The 21,564-nt window shown below is 38.8% G+C and overlaps 1 protein-coding gene across 4 annotated transcripts in view; it reads left to right on the forward strand.

Moving 5' to 3' along the window:
- The window catches only part of RAI14 (retinoic acid induced 14), an 85,878-nt gene that overhangs the window by 40,364 nt on the left and 23,950 nt on the right, over window positions 1-21,564 (forward strand). For all 4 annotated transcript variants that reach the window (XM_032205673.1, XM_032205676.1, XM_032205674.1 and 1 more), the window contains exon 3: window positions 8,892-9,022. In XM_032205673.1, coding sequence (XP_032061564.1) covers window positions 8,892-9,022 — 131 coding nt within the window. The remainder of the gene's footprint in view (window positions 1-8,891; window positions 9,023-21,564) is intronic.

Genomic DNA, 21,564 nt, shown 5'->3' on the forward strand with positions numbered 1-21,564 from the left:
TTATTATTTTTAAAGCAGAAGGAAGACCTGAGGATTCTCTGTGGTCTTTGAGTAACAATTGGAGAGAATTTTTTTTCTTTTGAGTGTGTGTTCTGACACCCCATGGATTTTTTTTGAGGGACTGCCATGTGCTTGGCAGTAAACAGCAGTCTACTAGTTGTAGTTTGGTTTTAGTAACATTTACTGAATGACTTCAAGATGAGAACAACAATAATCTGAGTTCATGTTCACTGTAGCTCAAATCTTTAAAGCTATGGGAAAAGGCAGAACAGTGGGAGATGATCACTTCAAAGAGGATTGATTTGACTTTTTTTTTTTTTTTAAGATCCCCTGTGTTATTTTACTGTGTAAAGATAAACATTGTTTTATTTATCAGAATATCCACAATTAATTCTTGGCTTTACTTTCTTCTGTGCTACAGAGAATGATCAGTTGCATGTGGTGTGGTTACTGCTACATCCTTCCCTATCTGAAAGTAAAGATAAATCTCCAGTTGCTGTATTGGTGATGTGAGGTGATAAATAATGGACCGTAGTTCCACACATTGCCAATGTTCTGGCTACATGTTACTGATGATTTCAATGTAGTTTTTCTCACCACATGCTAGACATTAGAACAAAGTGAGCTTTTTGCACATCACTTGTCCTTTATCTCCGCTGGAAAGTAATTGGTTACGTGAAAACAGTAATTGCTTAAAAGAAAATAAAAGACCTGATATGCCTAGATGTAACATTAACAGGAAATCTTGCTGTTTCTCAAATGCGGAGATTGATTTCCTTTATGTTGTTAAAAGGTATTTAAGTGGTATTGGAAGGAAAAATATATCGTGGCCTTTACTAGGAAGTGAAATGAGCAGCACTTGAGACTTTGTGTGCCTCCCAGCTTGCTTAGAATTCCACCATGTGTTGCTAGGTTTGCTAGATGTGGGCCAGCCATTTCCCTGATCTGGCTTTGCTGGACTATGTCACTCTCTTGGCCACCCTTGCAGAGTTTCTAGGCTCAACCTCTTCACTGTTTTACTGTTACAGAAATGAAATCTCACAGTTAAGCTATGAAGAGCCACTGATTTCTGCATTACTAGTTGTGCACATACTGATTTCTGCCCTATTAATTGTACACATTCCCTACACTGACCTTATGGCTACTCTGCATATAAATTTGTCAAAAATAACAAGAAATTAACAATAGTATGTGCAATTATCTCAGCTAAACAGCAAACTCTTCAATGCTTTTTTTTTCCAATTTCATTACCCTCTTGAGCATTCTTGGAGCACAGCTCACAGCCAGCTGCAAATTGCAAGTCATGATTTAAGCAAAGACCACACTAACTTTTTCTCAACAACATCTTTGTTTCTTAGTCGTTCCCCTCCACAGACTTGCAGTTTCAGATGGCCATTTCAGTCGGGTCATCTTTCCCGTCCTCTGCTGGTAAAAGACCCTTTCATTTCACAGCTTGTAGTCCCCCTTTGCCTGGAGACTTTCCAGGCAGTCCTACTGGCTGATAAAAGTGCCCTGCTGAGTGACTTGTGGTTCTGTTGTATTATTCTGGGTTTCAGCAAGAAAAAATGGTTTGCTTGGATAATAATCACTTCTTTATTCACAGAAGCTACCCAATGAATGCATAATTATCAAGGTTTACTGACAAGCTACCATTAGTCCTTTTTTAACATTGGTGGTTCATGCACTCCAACTGCTTCCTGCGTTCTCCATGGTGGTTTTTATCTACTTTTCAAATTGAATTTATGCTCTGACACAAATACAGTCTCCAGTATTAAACAGGCCTTGTGCATGTTGTATAGGCAGTCATTCCAACGAATCAGAGTAGCACAAGGAGCAAGAGAGCAATGGAGTAACACTTTTTATTGTAGAAGGTTCACAGGTTACTTGCATTGCTGCTGCTGTTTCCACCTTTAAAGAAATGCTTTATCTGCTTATATAAATATAATTAATGGTACCAGCTGTCAGTCATCTCAAGTAGGGAACACAGATGGACAAGCAAAGCTGAAAAAGACTTTCTGGTGTAGCAATTAGTAACATATAGATAATATCGCTATGAATTACTTTCAAAGCCATTGTCACACTTTACTTTTTTGACAACTTAATTGGAGGTCAGGACCTTGTTTATGGTAAAGTTAATGAACATAGCATCTTTTGGCAGAGTTGTTCAGGGTGCTACCTCAGTGGAGTGCAGTGCAGCAGAGGTCAGTTTGCGGTGGCACTGCTGACACGCGCGGCCCCTGGGCAGGTTTTGAAAGGTTCAGGAAAGAGCTGGAGCCACAGCAATTGAAAGAGGCCTTGTAGGCAGCAGCTTCTGGCATCTGGTAAGCTCCAGATGTCCTGGGAGCTGCTGCAACAGACTTGGACAAGCTGTTGCTGGTAAGTTGAACAACATCTTGCCACTCTGTGAAGGAGACTTCCACTGCACCATATAAGTTTGCTAGTGACCAATTATTCGGTCTTGGGGATGGAAGGCTGGGAAAGGTATAAGCTACTTACTCGCTTATCAGATTCCTGGGTTAAATGTTTTCAGATAAGCCATTCTTTTGAGAAAAAGCCATCATCTGGTGTTTTAACTTTGAGGGATGTTTTGTCTAGCAAATGCATTCCCTACAATAGGATTGTTCTTGTTTTTAAGACTCTCTTGGGAAGTCTAGCACACACGCTTCTGTGGGTGACCTTGTGATGCAGTGGTGTTCAGCGTCTTTGGCTTCGCAAACAATTGCATGGCAGTCCTTAAGTATTCCTTTCCTTTTCAAACAGCAAGTTGCTGAGTTTGAAGTTATCAGGAATTTCAATTTGCTACTCCTGGCTTCCCTGCAGTTCTGATTTCAGCGGAGATAACATAACTTTGCCTCCAGTAGGTTTGCAACAATGCAAGGTCATTTAAACCATCTCCTGTAGGCTGCATGCCAAAGATAAAGAAGCAGTTGTTGTCCAGTTAATGTTTGCTCTGGTCTTTGCAAATAGGAAACACTGTGTACAAGTGCTAAGTGGAACTATCACCTCTTGTTATATGTTGTCATTTCTTGCACGACATTTACTGCTAATCTCAAGACAATTGAGGTTTAATATCCTGATGTGGTCATGAAGGAAATTAAGAAAGTATCTTTCTTAAACATTTTTTAAATTCTTGAGCTTTTCTTCTGGAAAGGAAAATGTTCACTTTGCGTCAGAGGAACAAAACAATGCTTAAAGCTTGCATTAGCTATTTTAACTAGGAAAACATAGGCTTCGACATGAAGGTTTATCTTCAGACTCAAAACAAATTGCCAGCTAAATATACTCCATGTGATCCCAATAGCAAAGGATTTATAATGGGCAGCTCCTGCCCCATGTAGTAACTCCTTGCTTCAATGGCTGCAAGTACTGATAATCTCTAGGTTTGCAGAAAAAAAAAAGTGTGTGTCTGTGGCTGATAAACCTGTGGTTTGGACAGCTATACCTGTCCTGAAGATTATCATTGAAGGTACTGCCCTCACTCTGCTTTTGGCTTCAGTACTATGCCCTTTTTAATAAGTAATCATAAACTGATAGTATAAATCAAGTCAATCAGTTGTCTTCTGCCTTCTGCCGCACTCAATTAACCTTGATCTGACAGTGCTGTGTGCAGGAGTGGCTTTCCCTCCTGAGCTTGGCTAGCTGTGTCCTGCCAACTTCTTTGTAAGGTTCCTAAAAATGTTCCTAAGCTGAACAGTGTGTTGATACTAAAAAATTAATCTGGGGGAAAAAGCAGCTGAAGAAGTACAATGTGGAATACTGATTCTGTTTATATGAAGCTGAAATGTGTGTTTCATCAGCTGAGTTTTGCATGTGTTTACAAACCATTGTTATTGCAGAATGTTAATTGTTTGGGGGGACTTGAGCTTGCTGAGGAAGGGATAAAGAAACCCCACATGTGCAGTCTTTTCTGTGCTGATTCTGCCAACTTAATTACATGCATGTGTTTGCCTTCATGCTGAGCTCAGTTTTTTATTTGCATGTAGCACCATGTGTCATGCTGTACAGGTTACTCAATTGGCTAATTTGCATATCTGCAACACTTTTCAAACAAACAAAAAAAAATCCCCTTTGGCTCTAATGCTGATGAAAAGTATCTGCTTAACTGCTCGAGTCTTACATTTTTGTTGCTCTGATGCTATGCTCAAGAGACACTGCTGCTATTCTGTGGTAACCTTGAGCTGGTGCCCTACATGGGCTTGCTCAGAACAATGCATGTCTAGGCATCTCTGACAGAACAGGAAACGTCCATTTATGCTACCTGAAAGAGTGGCGGTGACAGGACTGAAACTTCCCAGGGGCTGTTTGCTGCATGGTGCTGTCAGTGCTGCCTGGCTGAAATGTGGAAGCTGTGTCTGTGGATAAAAGCAAGGAGTTGGTGCTGAGCAAGTCCTGCGATAGAGCAGGCAGGATGTGTGGCAGCTGAACAAAAGAGCCTTACAGAAACATTTGGGCTGCCTGGATAAGTGGGACGGGATGGTTTGTGGGGTTGCTGTGGCCTAAGCTTGATGCAGAGGGTTTAAGAAGTTAAGGTCTCTAGTTATGCTGGCTGCATTGGTCCTTCCAGTGATCTTGGTCAAAGAGCATCTGTCTCCCATGTGCACGTTGTCCTGGACTAACAAATGCTGGTGCTACACAATAAATGGCAGCTCAAGGTGGCTTTTAGAAACATTTAGTGAACAGTAGTAGCTGTGTTTGGGGCTACCCGTATTTTTTATTGTACTGGCAGAAGTTACCTTCCAAGTCTTTGGTGGTTATTTGTGTGACTTGTGGGGTCAAAACCAGGCTAATATTATAAGAGAACCAGAAATTGTGTGTAATGCAGCAGTCACTGCCTCTGTTGAGGGTTCTGTGTTTTCCGGTCTGCTCTGTACACCAGTGGCAGTGTAGCTGTTGATTACGTGAGGTACCACTGTGAAAGTCTCACCAACTTAAATGCCTCCAACTTGCTTCCAACCCTGGGGAGGGGACACTATTTCTGGGTACGTATTCTCATATTCTCTTTCCTTCTAGTGCATGGGTTCCATCTTCTCTGTTTTTTTTTTTTTTTTTTTTGTGTGTGTGTGTTCCTTTTTTTCCTTTTTCTCTCTCTCTCTTTTTTTTTTTTTTTTTTTTTTTTTGATAGTACGGCTACAATTTCCTACAGGAACAGCTGTTTTTGAAAGCCTGCTGTAAGCCTTTATTAGCTCTACCTTTAACTTCTGGAATGCATTCATTGTACAAAGCTGCTGATTTGAGCATACAAAAGAAGAAAAAACAGTTGAATCATATCAGAGGAATACTTAAGCAACAGTTGATGTCTGCATAGTTGTTTGTTTATGTGGACAGATGTATCCCTGATTTTATTTTGCAGGAAAAAAATGAGGTCTATAAATAGATTTATGTAACTCACATTATAGTTAAATGTATATAATTCTGTTAAATGTGTATAAGAGAGCTTGAATAGAAAATGGTCTTTTCATTTACAATAGTGACATGTTTATTGACACCCTCAAATGGAATCCTTATTGCTTTAATAGAAAGATACAGAACTTTTATATGGGCAATACAGCATGATGACTTTAAGCATCTTGCAAAGAACACAACTATTTTTAATACAACTAATTTTTAAATGAGCATAACTCTGCTGCACAGTGGTGAAGAGAAACTACATGTATCCTTTTGTATTCCAGGAGAAAAACAAAAGAGCCAATATGGTAATATTAAAGATGTTATAGAATCACTAAGGAAATCTGAAAACATGCAATTGGAAAAACGAATGTAAGCTGATTTGGTATATGGCAGTCTCTAAAATTATTCATTCCTTTAACAATTCTGAGCCATAGTGCTTAGAAGATGGGGTACTAATTAAATACAGAATTAGTACCCTGAAAAAAGGGGTGTCTAAAATGATTACCAAATACAGAACTTCCTGTTCTAGCCTCCAGCCTCTGCAATTGTCCTCTGAACAGGAAAAAGAATTACTATCTTTGCATGAAAAACACGGAAATGTACGCTGATAGCCTTTCCTTGACACTGAGATGGATCTGATATAAATGACTGTTTTCAGGCTCCTCGTGAGAGACCGCTTTACCTAACAGATTGTCCAAGTTTGGGTCTGTTTAATTCATAGAGACAAGGGATTCTGTTTAGTGGTACAGATAAATAGGAAGCATTTGTTGAAATGAGGCACTGTTAAATCTTTCTCTAGCTGTGTGAGTGTGTTTGTTTTTTTTTAATCAAAACAAGTATGGTTGGAAACTACAGTAAAAATGAAATAAAGATTCTGTTCTTTTAAGAGACTAATACCATATGTCATAAAATGTTTTGCTTTTGGCATGAACGTGGCATCATTGCGCAACATTAGAATTGCTTTCAGAATGCTCCAGGCTTCGCCATTCAATGTTAAATCTCCCAGGTGCTGCTTCCACGCTATATAAATACTGAGGCATAATTTGGGACCTGGCTGTGTTGGTTTCTCTTGGCTCTGGAATGTTAATGACAGTGTAACTACAGACAGGGATATGGTTATCAAAGCCTGTCCAGAGGGAAATAGACTTATATCTTAAACCTGGGGCTTGGCATTAGCGTGCTTGCATGCTGATACCAGAATACTGGATATAGGATTATATGTCATTTTTTTTCAGTTTAAAAGATGAATATTAAAGAAGTACCCATGCAACTACTTGTGGAATACATGGTCATTTTTGCACTAAAAAAGTGAATGACCTGCTGAAAGCTGTTTTGCTGTGGATTTTCTGCAAGCATTACTCAGTTTCATGTTTTGGTAGTAAACTGGTTATTTCAGGTCATGAGAAAATCTTAAATTAGGTACTGTATTTCTTTTTCAAAGTAGAGGTGAGTGTTAGGTTAGACGTGTGTGTAGATCATCATGTTACCTGCTATCTCCTCTTTTCCAGGATTAAATAAATAAATAATTTATGTAGGAGTTAGCTGCTACTAATGCTTTGCAGTCATTGTGGTGATTTGTGGGTGACTGGTCAAATAACTTGTATTTAAGTATCTCATATGACTACATAATAACAATAAAACAAACAAACCTAGAAACAGGATAAAGTCCAAAACAAAAGGCATAATATGCTGACAAACAAAGCATGTTAATTTTAAAGCATTTTATTTAACAGTAATATACTTCTTTTTAACATCTGTTTTTAATAGTAGGCTCCCTTTAAAAGCATGAAAATCCCCAAATGAAGAATATGCAATGAGTTTCATTTTAGGTGGAGCTTGCTGCTTGGAAGGGCACTCATTGCCATGGAGTATAAATATTGCTAGAGGAAACATCATTTTTTGCAGATGTAACTAATGCTCTGGAAACTACAGAGGTTTATTCCAGTGGTGTAAGAGTGAAGAACACAACCTCCTTGATGTGCATCTACCCACCAGTCAAAACACTGCCATCAAACTGCATTTGCTCTTTGTCTTCTGCATGCCACCTCCTTTGTTAGAGCGGCCATTCATACTCTTGGTTTCAGGTGTTGTTCTTTCAACTACTACTTTCCTGATTGGACTGCATTCTCATCCTAATATGTGTTTGTTTTATTTTTTAATCTGTTTTTTTTTTTAAACAACTAGCAAGGTGGAATACTTTCTTCCCCTTCTGCTATTCAGGGTGTGCAGAGCCTGCAGAGTTGGTTTGTACCAATGTGCACTTCATACATATTTTCTCACGAGTCCAGACGAAAAAGTATCAAACATTTTGTTCAGCTAACAGGAAAAAAAAGTCTGTGCAAAGTGTCAGAACAAAGTGCTCTTCAAGCTGAATATTTCTCAAGGAGCATATTAATAGGAATTCAGTCTTTGCCAAAATTGTTTGTGTAGAAATCCAGTGCTGTTGAATAGACAGCTATGCCGGAGATGAGCTGACTGATGTCAAAGAGAAAGCCATAATCTGTTGAAGATGCTCTCTTGAGTGTAGCAGGGTTTCAAGCTAATCTAAAAGCAGCTTTTAATTGCATGTGAACTAGATGCTCTTACTGAAAACTGTACCTTGTTGTGAGTCCAAGCTAGAAAGCATGGGTGCAACTTTTCACTCATTTTCAGAGCTTTTTTTGCTGTAATTACATGGGATACAAAAGGTTACTCTGTTTTCTTAGTAATTTGCTAGATCCTGGTTGGTAATCTGGTAGAGGAAATAGGCCCTGCCTTGAGAACTGGGAGTGGGAGGAGGAATCATCACATTAGGAAATAGTGTCCTTTCATTAATTCAGCTGATGAGAATGATTAAAAAGACGCAGTGGATTTGGAAAGGTTTAAATACAGGGTGGTCATCTTTTGCTTTCAGCACTGATATAGATGTACTGTCTATCTTGGGTTAATTCATTTGTTTTTAAGGCAAACATGGCAGGTTAAAAGCTCATGAAAACTAATTACAGCCAGCAAGGGGAAGACTCTTAACCTGTTAATCTCTCCTGTTAAACTGTGAGCTGGGGAAAACCTTGAATATGGAAAGTTTGATTGAGCTGGGTTGATAAGGTGAGGTGTGAATCAGATGAGACAGCTCATTGCTTATCCACATGATGTACGTGATGAAGGTTTCATGGGGCCAGTGCATCTCCAAAAGAGAAACTACGACTCTCCTGCTTCTAGGGAAGTGAAGGAGAACTCTTTAAGAGAAAGTAAGAACAAATGGGTTTGTATCTGCACAGTTCTTCTATAGAGTTTCTATGTCAGAGGTCATCTTCAGTGGTTACTTAGTTCCTGGCTTGAGCCATTGAGTTTTAGGGAGCCTGTGCAACATGTATTGCAACTTTATTTTATGTAGCTTTCTCCGTGTCTTTTCTTTGGTTTGGGCTTTTGTTTCAGCTTCCAAATGTGCCAAGTATGTATAGGATCATTCAGGGAAGCCTGGGCACTAGTACTAATAATGTTTCTCCCTTCTTCTTTTACTCTAGACCAATGAGTGGAATAAGAATGATGATCGGCTACTGCAAGCGGTGGAGAATGGTGATCCTGAAAAAGTGGCTTCATTGTTGGGTAAAAAGGGAGCCAGTGCCACCAAACAAGATAGCGAGGGCAAAACTGCGTAAGTCGAACTTAAACTTGTGACTTAAATATAATAGAGGAGAAAAAACCAGCTTGGATGTCCATGACACAGTAATTAAGCACCAGGGACTGTACTGTAAATGAAGGTATTTTCACCTGAAGCACAATATATTTTGGAAAGCTTCTTTCTGATGGTCTATATTTATCATTTTACTTTTAAAATTCCATTTCATAATCAGAAACCTATTGAGGTAACTTGAAGCTAGTCTGCTGGGCAGACTGGTGCCATTTTAGGACAGGATATTTTGGGACTCAGGAATTTAATGACACTCTGCAGATTGCACACTCCAAAAGGCATTAATCTGTGAGGCTATTTTTTCCCATGAACATTAATTTAACAATACAGAACTGAAATTATCTTCAGTCCTAAATAATCCATTAGAAACAAAAAATACAGTGATGGGGATTTTAAAATCTTGCAGATGATAATGGCTTGTGCAACTGCTCCTTGTTGTGATTAAAACCGGACAGTGAAAGTTTTGAGTGAACAAGATTCCTTTCATAGTCTCAGTATATTTTATTGAGAATCAGTGTAATATTTTCCTCTTCTATTCTTCTTATTCTCCTGTGAACGTTCTGAATTGTGGAAGATAAAAGATTCCAGTAAGAAAGTTATAACATGAGATTGCTATCCTTAAACTTTTTTTCTTAAGGCATTGGAAGATGATTAAGTGGATAAATGAAAAAAAAACATCCCATGAGAAAATCAAAGCCTTTGTAAAATTGTGGATAGCTGGGGAGAAAGGAAAACAGTTTCTAGTCTTGGGACAGACAGAAAAAGGCTGTTTATACCAAATAATGAGTTTCAATGAATTACCTTCTGGATTATTTATTGAGTCATGATCTGCTTCTTGCTTGGTCTGTCTCAGTTTTCTACATCTGCTATATTTCTGTTCTGCATCTGAGGAAACTGGCAATGACTCATAATGAATGACCTGCAGCTTCTTATTGCAGAAGTCCATGCCCCCTAATCACTTCAGATGGGCTTTCTCCACACTTCAATATGATTTTAATTTTTAAAAGTTGCATGCGCATATTTTTTCTTTTGAAATGGAGAATCAGACGTAATCAAAGCATGACTTCTATTGAAGCCTTTAAATTAAAGATATGTCTAGCATCTTGCATTTTTCTAGTCAACATAACCACAGAGCTAGATTCTTAAGCTGGATTGTTTCCAGTGTAACACCAATATTTTGCAAGTTTCACATATAATATGATACTTTGAATTTTTCTAGGGAACTAAGCAAGACTAAATTTATTAAATACACAGGCCTCATGACTCTAGGAAGTTGGATTGTAACTTTAAGGATCTGGTGCAATGATTTTCATTGTCACATGGAGACATTTCAAAACTTACCTTCTTTCATTAATTGCAACTGCAAAGTTCATGATCTTATATTTATAGTAATGATGCAGCTACAACTGATGCAGATGCAACTACTTTTAATTGCTTGGGATGTGTGAATTAGTGCTGTGAAGATCTGTTTTTGCTAGTTCATTATGCTAATTTAATTATTGTTTAGTGTACTGGTTTAAAAGAAAACTCAAGAGAAAATGAAGGAAAATTCGACTGGTATGCTCCAGAAGTACAGTGTGTCAACTCTCATTCTGTTTCAGGTGCTTTGGGAAACTTAGCAATCTACTCAAGTTATTTCTGCTTCAGTTTTGAAAGATAGATACCGACAGTTGTAGAAGCTATGACACTGATCTGGAGAGATGTAGCTACCAGAGTATTGTGACCCAGAAGTATACCCTATTATGGCTTATTAATAATGGGCAATCTCTTGTTTGTGTTTTCCCCACTACAGTCTTTTTTTTGTTTGTTTTTTGTGTGTGCCTCTGTGTGTACGTGTATGCATGCAGGCTCTAAAACCAAAATACTGTTGCCTAAGCAATGTTATCAAATACAAAATGAAACACAGCTATTTGTTCCATACTGGTACGCTTGTTTCTCCTATGTTTGCAGTGCAATGTCATGGCTTCATGCCTGTGCAGTGAATCGGGGGTGTCTATCATAGCTGTTTTTCAAACTCTGCTTAGAAGCATAGACCCAGCAGCCACCCAGCATTGAGGTCTGGTAGTGTTTCTCAAGAGCATGGTAGTAATTTGGCAGCTGCCTCACCTGGAGCATGGGAGACTCATGCTGGGAAAGACTGATTTGGGATCTGGAGAGGTCTTATCGGGACAACTGGCTACTATCAAATGCAAATGCCACTAGTTAGTTAGAAAGCGGTCTGCAGTGCTATGTGGGGAGGATGATTTTTGGATGAGTGGTCTATTGATCCTTGTGAGTATGTATCGATGCATTTGTTTGCATAATTAAGCTGAAGGTGACAAGAAAAACATGATGGATTCAATTACATAACAACTTGCATAATGCGATTAAAGCTTCAGAATGTGCTTGAAAGCACAAAAGGAGAAACAATTACACATTGCAGTACAGGTTTGTTAGGCCTGTTGTCTGTTCTCTTAAGGTGTGACTGCTTCTATTAAGGTCTTTTATTATTCAGTCCTTTTCTTAATAACTCTTCAAACAAAATTCTCGATATTGCTTGTGTTTTATTTGAAGCACACCTTTAAATAATTATCTTAAACAAAAGGTGGAAAAGACTTAAGTTTTCATACTTAAGGGGGTTCTTCCAAATTTTTGTTTTATAATCAAATGGCTTCTTAATATAAAATCCTTGAACTGAGAGGCACAGAGACAAGAGCACAGGGTTTTCTGCATCTGTTCTGTGGAGTACTGCACAGGTCATTCTACTGAGTCCTGCTCAAGTGTGCTCCACTTCTGGCTCGGGTTTGGACATAACTGTCTAAATATGGCCTGTGTCCTTTTTTGCCACTGTCATATAGATTCTTTTCTCTGTGGCTTGCCCATGTGCAACAAAATACAAAAGTTTAAATTAATTAGGTCTAGGTATCAATAAATTGCCTTGAGCTAGTATTTATAGATTTTCATCAGGAGTTTTTAACTCTCCAGCAGTACCTCTTAAAAAAAAAAAAAAAAAAAAAGGTGTCAAACTAACAAAACATAGTTTTTTTTAAGACTTGCTTGACTTTCCTTGCCACCACACAGCCTCTGACTCAGTCCTTTCAACAATAAATATTAACAATAAACAATAAATCAGTTTTAAGGCCATGGAGCAAATCCACCTTTGGCGTAAGTTGACACAGCCCCATTGTTGTTCCCACTTACAGTGCACAGACTATTGCCAAGCACATTTGTAATAGAACCTATCTGGAAATCTGACTCTGCCATTGTAGTCTTATTCTGCCAGATGGTGTTTTTTTTCTTTTCTTTTTTTTTTTTTTTGGTCCAGCTTCCTTAAACAACAAAACAGTGCTTTCCAATTTGGAAGTTGATCGTTTAAATCCCACTTAAACTAACAAAAAGGCTCTTTAAAGAGGACCTTTTCAGGAGGGGATAGGATTCATTTATGTACTACTCTTTCCACAAGAGCAAGTGTTCAAACGGGCTGGTATTTAAAGAAGCGGCTGTTGTTATTGAAGGAAAAAAAAGTTTGGAAATGATTCACAATGTATAAATGGCAGCACTTCCGTGTCCTGAAGGTATTTTGTCTGTGTGCCAGTGCATCACTGCCATGTTTGCGTGTTTTTGCAAGGTACTGAACTAGAATTAAATGCTTATGGCTATTAAATGAAACAATAGGTCTCTGTAATTTTTTTTACTGCAATTGAATCAGCTGTTGCTTAATAAAATGAGTCTGACAATGGTACAAAAAAGCTTTAGAAACCTCTACAAATGCACTTTCTAAGGACTCTTTCACAAAACTATTGTCAATAGCAGTCAGTAGAAATGATATGTTTTCATTTGAACCAGAATGTTCATGCCTCAGAGGCTGAGCTGAAAATAAATTTGAACATATTCCATCCCCAAATACTTTATCCTGCATATAGGATTCATTTTTCCTTTCTCACTTTTTGATGTTGTATTCGGAGGTGGGGTGAGTGGCATAAAGGAAATAACTGTTCAAAGAATAAGTTAGATATTAAATGCTTCTTGAGAGGGACTGTTTCCCTGTTTCCTTGTATGTAATAGTATTTATCTTAAAGGAAGCTTATTTATTTATTATATATAGTTATAATACAGTTCTGGTTGAGAAAGAAAATCATAGAAATGATTTAATTTACCTCCAAAATCAGAGTACTTTGTCAGGTGAGTCTAGTGCTTGTGAATTGAAGAAGAATCACAGCATCCTTTCTTTGTTGATTCAGAATAATACAAATCCTCCACAAAACCTTTGAAATTGAGGCAGTCTCCACATTTTTTTCTTGTGTACATACTGGGCATCATCAGTCTAACATCACACACTAGGAGATGTTTCTTTTGCACCGACTGTGTTATCTCCAGAAATTGACCAAACACTTACAGGATGCTAATATGCTTTCCTACTTATTTTGAAAATTGTACCAGAATGGGAGCTGCTACTAGAAATGCAGTGCCTGAGGATCCTAACCTCTCTAGGAATATATAGAATCGTAGAATCATTAAGGTTGGAAAAGACCTCCAAGATCATCTAGTCCAACCATCAAACCATGTAGTTCATTGATGTTCCAATAACCAGATAAGATCCCTGACACAAAGTAGTATTTGTCTTGCATTTATCATAGTTTTCAATTTATGGGAGTCCAGATGGTAACAACCTCTAGGTTTCAGATTAGGGATGAAATAAAGAAAACCGCAGAGATATCTACCTGTGTTTTATTGCTAGCCAAAAGATAGCTAGAGTCTGGTTCTTATTTCAAAATTTCTTGTAAAGTTTGTTTCCATTGGAGATTGGATGTAAAAACTTTTGTTTTTCCAGAGCTTCCTTGAAGATCTTTTCGGGTTAAAATCGTGATTGCTCCTTTTAGTTCCCCTTATCCCCTGCAGCATTGTTATGAATATAATTCAATTGAGATGTTGATATTAAATTTCCTGAAAAATTACTTTCCACTTTCGTCTAACTCTTAGAAATGCTAATGAAACATCTGGGCATGGTTAGGCAAAACCATGCTCTGCCAGGATAGTAAATTGGGCTAATTAACTTTCCATTATATTCAGTATGAGCCAATTGTTAATGTATAGTGAGAGGAATTGCTTGTATCTCCACAATGGAGCAGCAATACTTAACTTTGATTTTAGAGTTTGGCAATACATGAAAAAAATCTATATTTCATACAAACATTACTGTACTGACAGTCATACCTTATGCAAGCTTTTAAACGAGATCCATGGAGTGCATTTCATGCCAGTGGTTTGTTTCTGGCTCTTGACTGAAAGAATTTCTGATGGTTTGAGTATACGACCTGTCACTTAGACTTTGAGATGTACCATGATTCAGTTTTTAGTTCTTAGCTATATTTTTCACAGGACTTTAAACTAACACCATTCATGTTCTCTTATGTGCATTTTTGAAACATTTTTTTGAAAGACATTTTAGTATTTTTTACCTTCATGTTTAAAAATAAAAAGACTAGGTGATCTTCTAAAGAGACAGAAATTAATGCTCCTTGTTTGATTTCAATTATGAAGATCCTAAACTTTGCATCTGAGAAAGTGAAACTTCTTACTTTCTCTTTACTAATTTCATATATGGTAAAACCAAGCAAATTTCACTTAATTTGAAAAAGCAAATTCTCTATTTGATATACATTTCTTTGAATGTTGAGAAACATCCCATGACTTCAGTGTCTTGCATGCACAGTGCTTCCTGCAGATGATAGTTGGAGTTCAAGGATGAAACAGTACCTTTTTTCTAGGAACCAGCTTATGTCTTCTGTTTTATACTAGCTTTTCCAATAGACCAATAGGATGGCTGTTACTAATAAGCTGTTGCATTTCATTGTCGATGAGTAGGCCTATCATCTCAGGAGAAAGCAAGATGCCTTTTGAAGGGCCTCCGTGCATGTGTTTAGGTACCTCGTGAGCTGCTCGCCCCACTCCTCTAGGGTTGGCCAAAACTACAGTGGAGCACCAGGCAGCTGGCAGAGTTCCCTGTAAAGCAGCTCCATTTGCAGAGTTGCCAAATACCCAGATTTTACCAGACCTGGCCAGTTTTCAAGAAGCTTCTGAGATGCTTGAATGGGAGCATAGCCTAGATGGTTGAGAGTTTTTGTGTGCCTGGCTTGAAACAGCTGCAGCTTGTCTCACGTGGAGGCAGAGCATGGTGCCCTGCTTCTGCGTTATGAGTGCCGTGGCAGCTCCTTGCACTCCTCTTATCCAAGCTGGCAAGGGAGCAGAGGGGAAGCGTGCCTCCCGTGGGCTGGGCCAGAACCAGGCCCGCCAAGGCTGGAGGGGATGGGGCTAAGGCTGCAGTTGTTTTTCAGATTTATATCTGCATAATGGGCTGCAGTTGTTTTACGTGTTTTTCAAAGACTTATGCAACCAAATGAGCTGTATGTGTAGATTTTAATTACACCAACTGGCTGCTGCTAGTTTAAAGTGCTCTAATCTAGGAAGAGAAAGGGAACAGAAAGCCAAAACTGAGCAACATGTAAAAACTGGATTTTTTTTCTCCAAAATGCTTCTTTATATGGCTTGTATACCACTCTGCATCTTCTGCTACCTTCTTTACAGGTTCATGCTGTGTTAGGAAAAAGTGCAGAAATTGGTTATTCCTTCACATGTCTCTATTCCATTCCTTTCTCTTCTCCAAAAGTGTGGAGTCTTTGTTAAATGCTTTACTAGTATAGTTATTCTGAAATGCTAAATAAAAATGTTACCATAACAGACATAATAGTTTATAGAATAAATGTTAACAGGTCATATTAACCAGTAGTCTCCAAGGAGCATGTTGTTAGTGGATTTAGTACTATGAGTATGTATTAATGCACTTGGGTTATAATTCCCCGATGAAAAGAAATTCACTGTATACAGTTAAAAAATAATAATAATAATAAAAAAGAGTAGTTCTGTTCTTTCAAATCTGAATAGGTCCAAACTGTTAGAAGTTTAAAAATCACAGAAACTTCAAGCAGCACATACCCTGAGCTCTCCTTTGTCAACATCCCTGATGTTGAACAGGGATATCTATGCTCTTTGGTTCTTGGAGTACTGTATGCAGTTTAAGCCTTGCTGGATTTTCATGCAACAAAAATATTTTCTTTAGATTAACTTTTACCCAGTTGTTCTCAGCCTTTTCCAGTCTTTTCCTGGCTTCTTGTTATGCTAACATGTTTCGGGATTTCCTGGCTCTAATTTCATGACTTTTCATGTAGTAGGGTGGTTATTAGCTTTTGCTGGCCTATAGACAATAATACCAAGCACGTTGTATTGTAGGATGGAGGCTGAGGGAGGTGCTAGTCATTGCTTTCATTGTTGGACATAAAATGAAGTTTGAACCCTCTTCTGGCCTTGCAAGCAAGGGCAGCAGATGGGTAGCTGGTTTTACCTAGCCCTAGGGAGAAAGTTGAACTGATATGGATACATCTATGACATCCTCAGAGACTTCGCTCTGCTGAAAAGATGCTTTGCCAGAGGGCATATATATCGAGAAGCTAACTGTGCACCACTTTGGACTCAAGATGTGGGATGTGCTTTTAAAGAAACAATCAGAAGGAAGCTTTCCTGGAAGCTGGCCAATGTTACACTGATCTAAAAGAAGGGCTTGAGAGAAGACCCAGGAAATGATAGACCTGTTCAGTCTGTTTAGTGTAACATTAGTGCCTGGAAAACTTAGAGATTGTCCTGGATGTTATTGAAAAGCATTTAAAGAGCAAAGCTATTGTCAGGCATAGTTAAACATGGGTTCATGAAGGGAAAGTCCTGCCTTAATAATTTGATCTGAAATGATAAGGTGGCACACATGGTAGATGAAGGGAAGGTGGCAGATGTAATCTTCCTGCATCTCAGTCGATACCGTCCCTCACAGCATCCTTCTGGACAGACTGTCCAACTGTGAGGTGAACAGGCTCATGCTGTGCTGGGTGATGAACTGGCTCAACAGCAGAGCTCAAAGGGTTGCAGGGAATGGGGCTGGTGGCTGGACACTGGCGGTGTTCCACAGGGCTCAGTTGTATGGCCAGTCCTGTTCCACAATTTTATCAGTGATCTGGATGCAGGAGTGGAATGCATCCTCAGCAGGTTTGCTGATGATATTAAACTGGGTGGTGCTGCTGACAGCAGCAGCAGGGAGGGATGAGAGGCCTTGCAGGGGGATCTACGTAGACGGAAGCATTGGGCAATCATCAACGGCATGATGTTCAACCAAGGAAAATGCTGGGTGCTGCGCTGGGTCCAGAGCACAATATAAGAATTTAAGAAAGAATTCAGAGGAGGGCACCAAAGCTGGTAAAAGGGCTGGAAGGCATGTCCTGCAAGAAGAGGCTGAGGACACTTGGGTTGTCTGCTTTGAAGAGGTTCTCTGCAGCTCTCTGCATCTTCCTGAGCAGGGGAAGAGGAGAGGGAGGTGGCGGTCGACATGTATGCTCAGTGGGAACCGATCACAGGGTGTGTGGGAACAGCACAAAGCTGCACCAGGGGAGGTTCATTAGGAGCAATTTCTTTACCACGAGGGTGGCCAACCACTGGAAGAGGCTTCCTAGAGAGGTGGTTGCTGTCCCATGCCTGTCAGTGTTCAAGTGATGTTTGGACACTTCCCTCAGTAATGTGCTTTAACTTTTGGTTAGCTCTGAAGTGGTCTAGCAGTTGTACTCTTTGTAGGTCCCTTGCAACTGAACTACTCTATTCTCTTCCCTGCTCTGATTTCTTCCTCTGACCTTCGCTTTAGAGGCACATGCAACACTGCTCTCATTTCTAGGCTTTTCTTTTTCATACCCTGAAACATCAACAATAAAAGCAGCATTTCAAATCTTTAGACTTTCTGTCAACACCTAGGAGTACCCTAAGGCTTGACCTTGGCAGAATCTCTGTTTCAATTTGCTGATGTTAGTTATTGAGGGCCTTTAAAAATGGACAGTCTGCAGGAAACTTCGTATGACAAATTGAAACTGTGAGCACTTAGATTTACAATTAATGGTACATGGAAGAAAAATCTATATGTTTCAGACTTGAAGGGGGGAGTTTGTGGTAATGTGGTAATAGAGTTTGCCAAAGAAAACTGTGCATGAAAATGGAACTGCTGGAACACAACCTAAGAATGAAAAATATAAAGCTTCTGGGGATCTCAGAAATCTCTCTGAAGAGCAGCTGGTTAGATATTTTTGCTGAGTTTGAAGGCTAAAATCAGGAGTCTGTGGCTTGCCAGCTTCTGTAGTGCATGATGCAATTGCTTCTTTCCTATTAAGAAAACAGCCGTTCAGCAGGCTTGCCTTTTTTTCATGTCCTATACCTTGAGGTGTGTATGATTGAAACAAGACTTTTTATGCTGTGAGGCAAAGCTGGAAACTGTAAATGAAAACTGTGTTTTTTGAAAGCTGTTTCAGAATATATGCTAACAGTGAAGACCTATATATTTTATGCCAGAGGGCTTTGTGTGTATTAGGGAAAGCAGATACCATCTCATGTTTAAACAGAGGATAGGAGAACAGAAGCTGGGTGTCCTGCTTTACACTGTAGTGGCTGGTACTAAGAAGGAGAGATGGGAAGAAACACTCACAGCTCCTAAATCCAGTACTGCTTATGTCACCTTTCTTGAAATCTTCATCTGTCTACACTCCAGAAGGCAGTAGCAACTCATTGATTGAATTTCTTTTTAAAAGCCACAATATTTTGTTTTCTGAGTTTTTAATAGTGCCAACTCTGGCTTGAAAATGAAATGTATTTCCTATAACTGTTTTTCCTATAATTTTTGCACTTGTGGTTACATGTGTGCATGACAGGAGCATGACATGGACAGCCTGCACTTATGGAAAAGCCACATTAACAACATTCACTCTTAACAGGAGTGAAATGGATGCAGTGTAAAGCTGTGGGTTTTAATTGTTTAAAAATAATTAAAAAAAAAAGTAAAACAAACAAAAAAAAACCCTAGTAAATATTGATATTTGTGCCTGTAGATGTATGATATGCCCTTAAAACAGCCTGTGATTTGCTGAATATTTGAATGGGCTTATAATGGTATTCATGGGCTCTCTCTCTGTAGTAGTGTCTATCATAACTGAAATGTATCTTTATGAGGATTTATCTGGTGATATCCAATATTTGTCTTTCTCTCTTGATTTTAATTTGGTTCTCATCTTGAAGCTATTTCTGTCAAGACCTTTCAGTGTGGGATTGCCAGTGTGGGTAGGTCCTGTTCCCAGATCTTTATTCTGGCTTGGGGTGGGGGGCAAGCCTCAAGAACTCAGTAACCTGACACACTTTAGGGCAGGAGGACAAGGGAACAAGAGCAGCTGTAGGGTGGGGATAATCTAAATTACTAATTCTGCTGCAGTCTGCTACTGCCATTTTCACACTCAGCTAATAAGTATGAAAAGAAACTCCAGTAGAGAGGAGGCAAGACTGCTTTTATTCCCAAATTAAGGATTGGTAACATACATCCAGATGGTTAGTATTGACAGGTTTGCCAATAGCGAGCTTCAGTTCACTGTTTCCTTTGTAGTTGAATCACTGGCTGCTTCTAAGGTGAGTGATTGTCACTTGATTATGAAAGATAAAGGAAAGATAAGGATACAGCAGCTTTCACAGGGAAATGTTCAGAGTCTCATTTTAGTTTTTAGTTTTAATGTGAAATTCTACATCTTCTCAAACTTCACTGTGTTGAGGCTGGTCCTGTTCCTTCATTTGCAGATGGCATGCACGTACATGTGACTGTGATGAAACAGTGGAAAGCAGTTTTGTTATTTTTTTTCAGTGGGTTTTGTTCCCTCTTTCAGCTCATGTGGGTACCTACCTACCTGTGCAGATAGATGCAAGAAAGAAGCAGAACCAGCAGCTGGATCAGCAGATGCTGGCCATGGAAGCATAATCCTTGCTGGAACAGAGTTACTGCTTTGCTAAGAGCTCTCTATGGGTCAGCAGAGGAAGGCAGAAAACACCTTCTAAGTCAGGACCATTCTTGGCTTTTCCTATTCTTTAAATCTGAAAGTGATTATTTTTCTATGAATTAGGTTCAGGATGTGTCAGAAGTTTTTTTATTGGGTATAGGAAGGCTTACTTCCTTCACTGTTCTTTATGTTGATAAAATCCCAAACTATTCACAGAAAAGTAAACAGTACTCTTCTCTAATTACTCGTCGTCATATTACATGCCAGAGGACACCACATTGGACGTTAGTCACTCGGGAATACAGTCACTGCAAGCACATCTGTGCACTGAATATGCTGCTTTTGTTGTACTTGCAGACCTTTCCCATCCAGCTCAGGTCTCTGCCACACTCTAGCACTTCTGCCACTTAGCCTATGGTGGAAAGCAATCAAAAGCCAGGTAGCATCTAGTCAGTGTATTTTTGCTGTTATAATTGAAGGGGGAAATTGAGGCTGTGAGGGGTAATACTGATTGTGAAAATCACCGTAGACATTTATACACTAGATGCTGCCTCTAAAATGTTTAGAAGTTTAAATCAGTGCAGAAAATTTTCCAGATTATCAATGAGTCTCTTCACGACTGAGATACCTGGCAAAATCACTTCTCTTATCTGGTAGCAGCAAGAGTTGAATGTTTTCCACTTCTCTCTCTCTTATCAGCATTGCAAAGACTCCAAGCAGCTCTGTATCTTATTTTATCAATCTTGTTTGTTTGTGTGAAGGTATTGGTCAGTTTGAAAACTGTAAATCATCAAACCATTGGCAGACAAGTCAGATTTTTTGAAAGTAAACAAAGATTTGACGTACACTAGAAAATGAAGAAGAATGATATGCTTTGGGGAGGAATGTTTTTACTCAAAATAAACCTTGACAATGAGTATATGTGAGTTCATAGCATATTTCAAACATTCTTGCACTTAAAATATTTTCAGAGCACTCAGATTAAAATGGCAGAGAACAATAGTATTGTACTCTTGCATATACATTTGACTTTGTTCTGTGTTTGTCGAAATGCTGTATTTGCTATTTTCTGTTCAGTTAGCATCCATAATTCAACCATGTTCTTTATTTGCTTTGGATTTTGGTAAATACCATGTCAGACTACTTTCAGGCCCTGGAGAAATTCTGTGCTACAAAGAATGCTGATTCTGCCCTGAAAGAACTCTGGAGCATGACCCTGCCATACAGAAATGGAGCCTGTAACAGGATGTAATTTTTCTGCTCTTTTAATTTTGTTTTTCTTTTTACAAATAAAAATTTCCTAGTGTTAGAAGGTTATTGTCTCAAATTAAGACTTAATATTTATTTTTTCTTATTTCATCATGTTCCACTGTAATTTTGTGGTATTTTCTCTAGTTATATGGACCACCCAGTTGTTTTAAGCCAGCTGTCAAAATATCATTCAGTAAGAGGATTGTGCTCAGTTCGCAGGATCTAGCTGTGTAAATGGTTCAGCAGAGAACCTGGATTCAGCATACACAGGTCTCGTTACTAACACCACCTCAGCAAGCTCAGTTAACTCAATTTTTACAAGTCTAAGCTCTAAATGTGGATTAATTCTGATATTTTACCTGTGGTGAAATTATTTGTAAA

This window comes from Aythya fuligula, chromosome Z, assembly GCF_009819795.1.
Source record: "Aythya fuligula isolate bAytFul2 chromosome Z, bAytFul2.pri, whole genome shotgun sequence".
NCBI classification, from domain to species: domain Eukaryota; kingdom Metazoa; phylum Chordata; class Aves; order Anseriformes; family Anatidae; genus Aythya; species Aythya fuligula.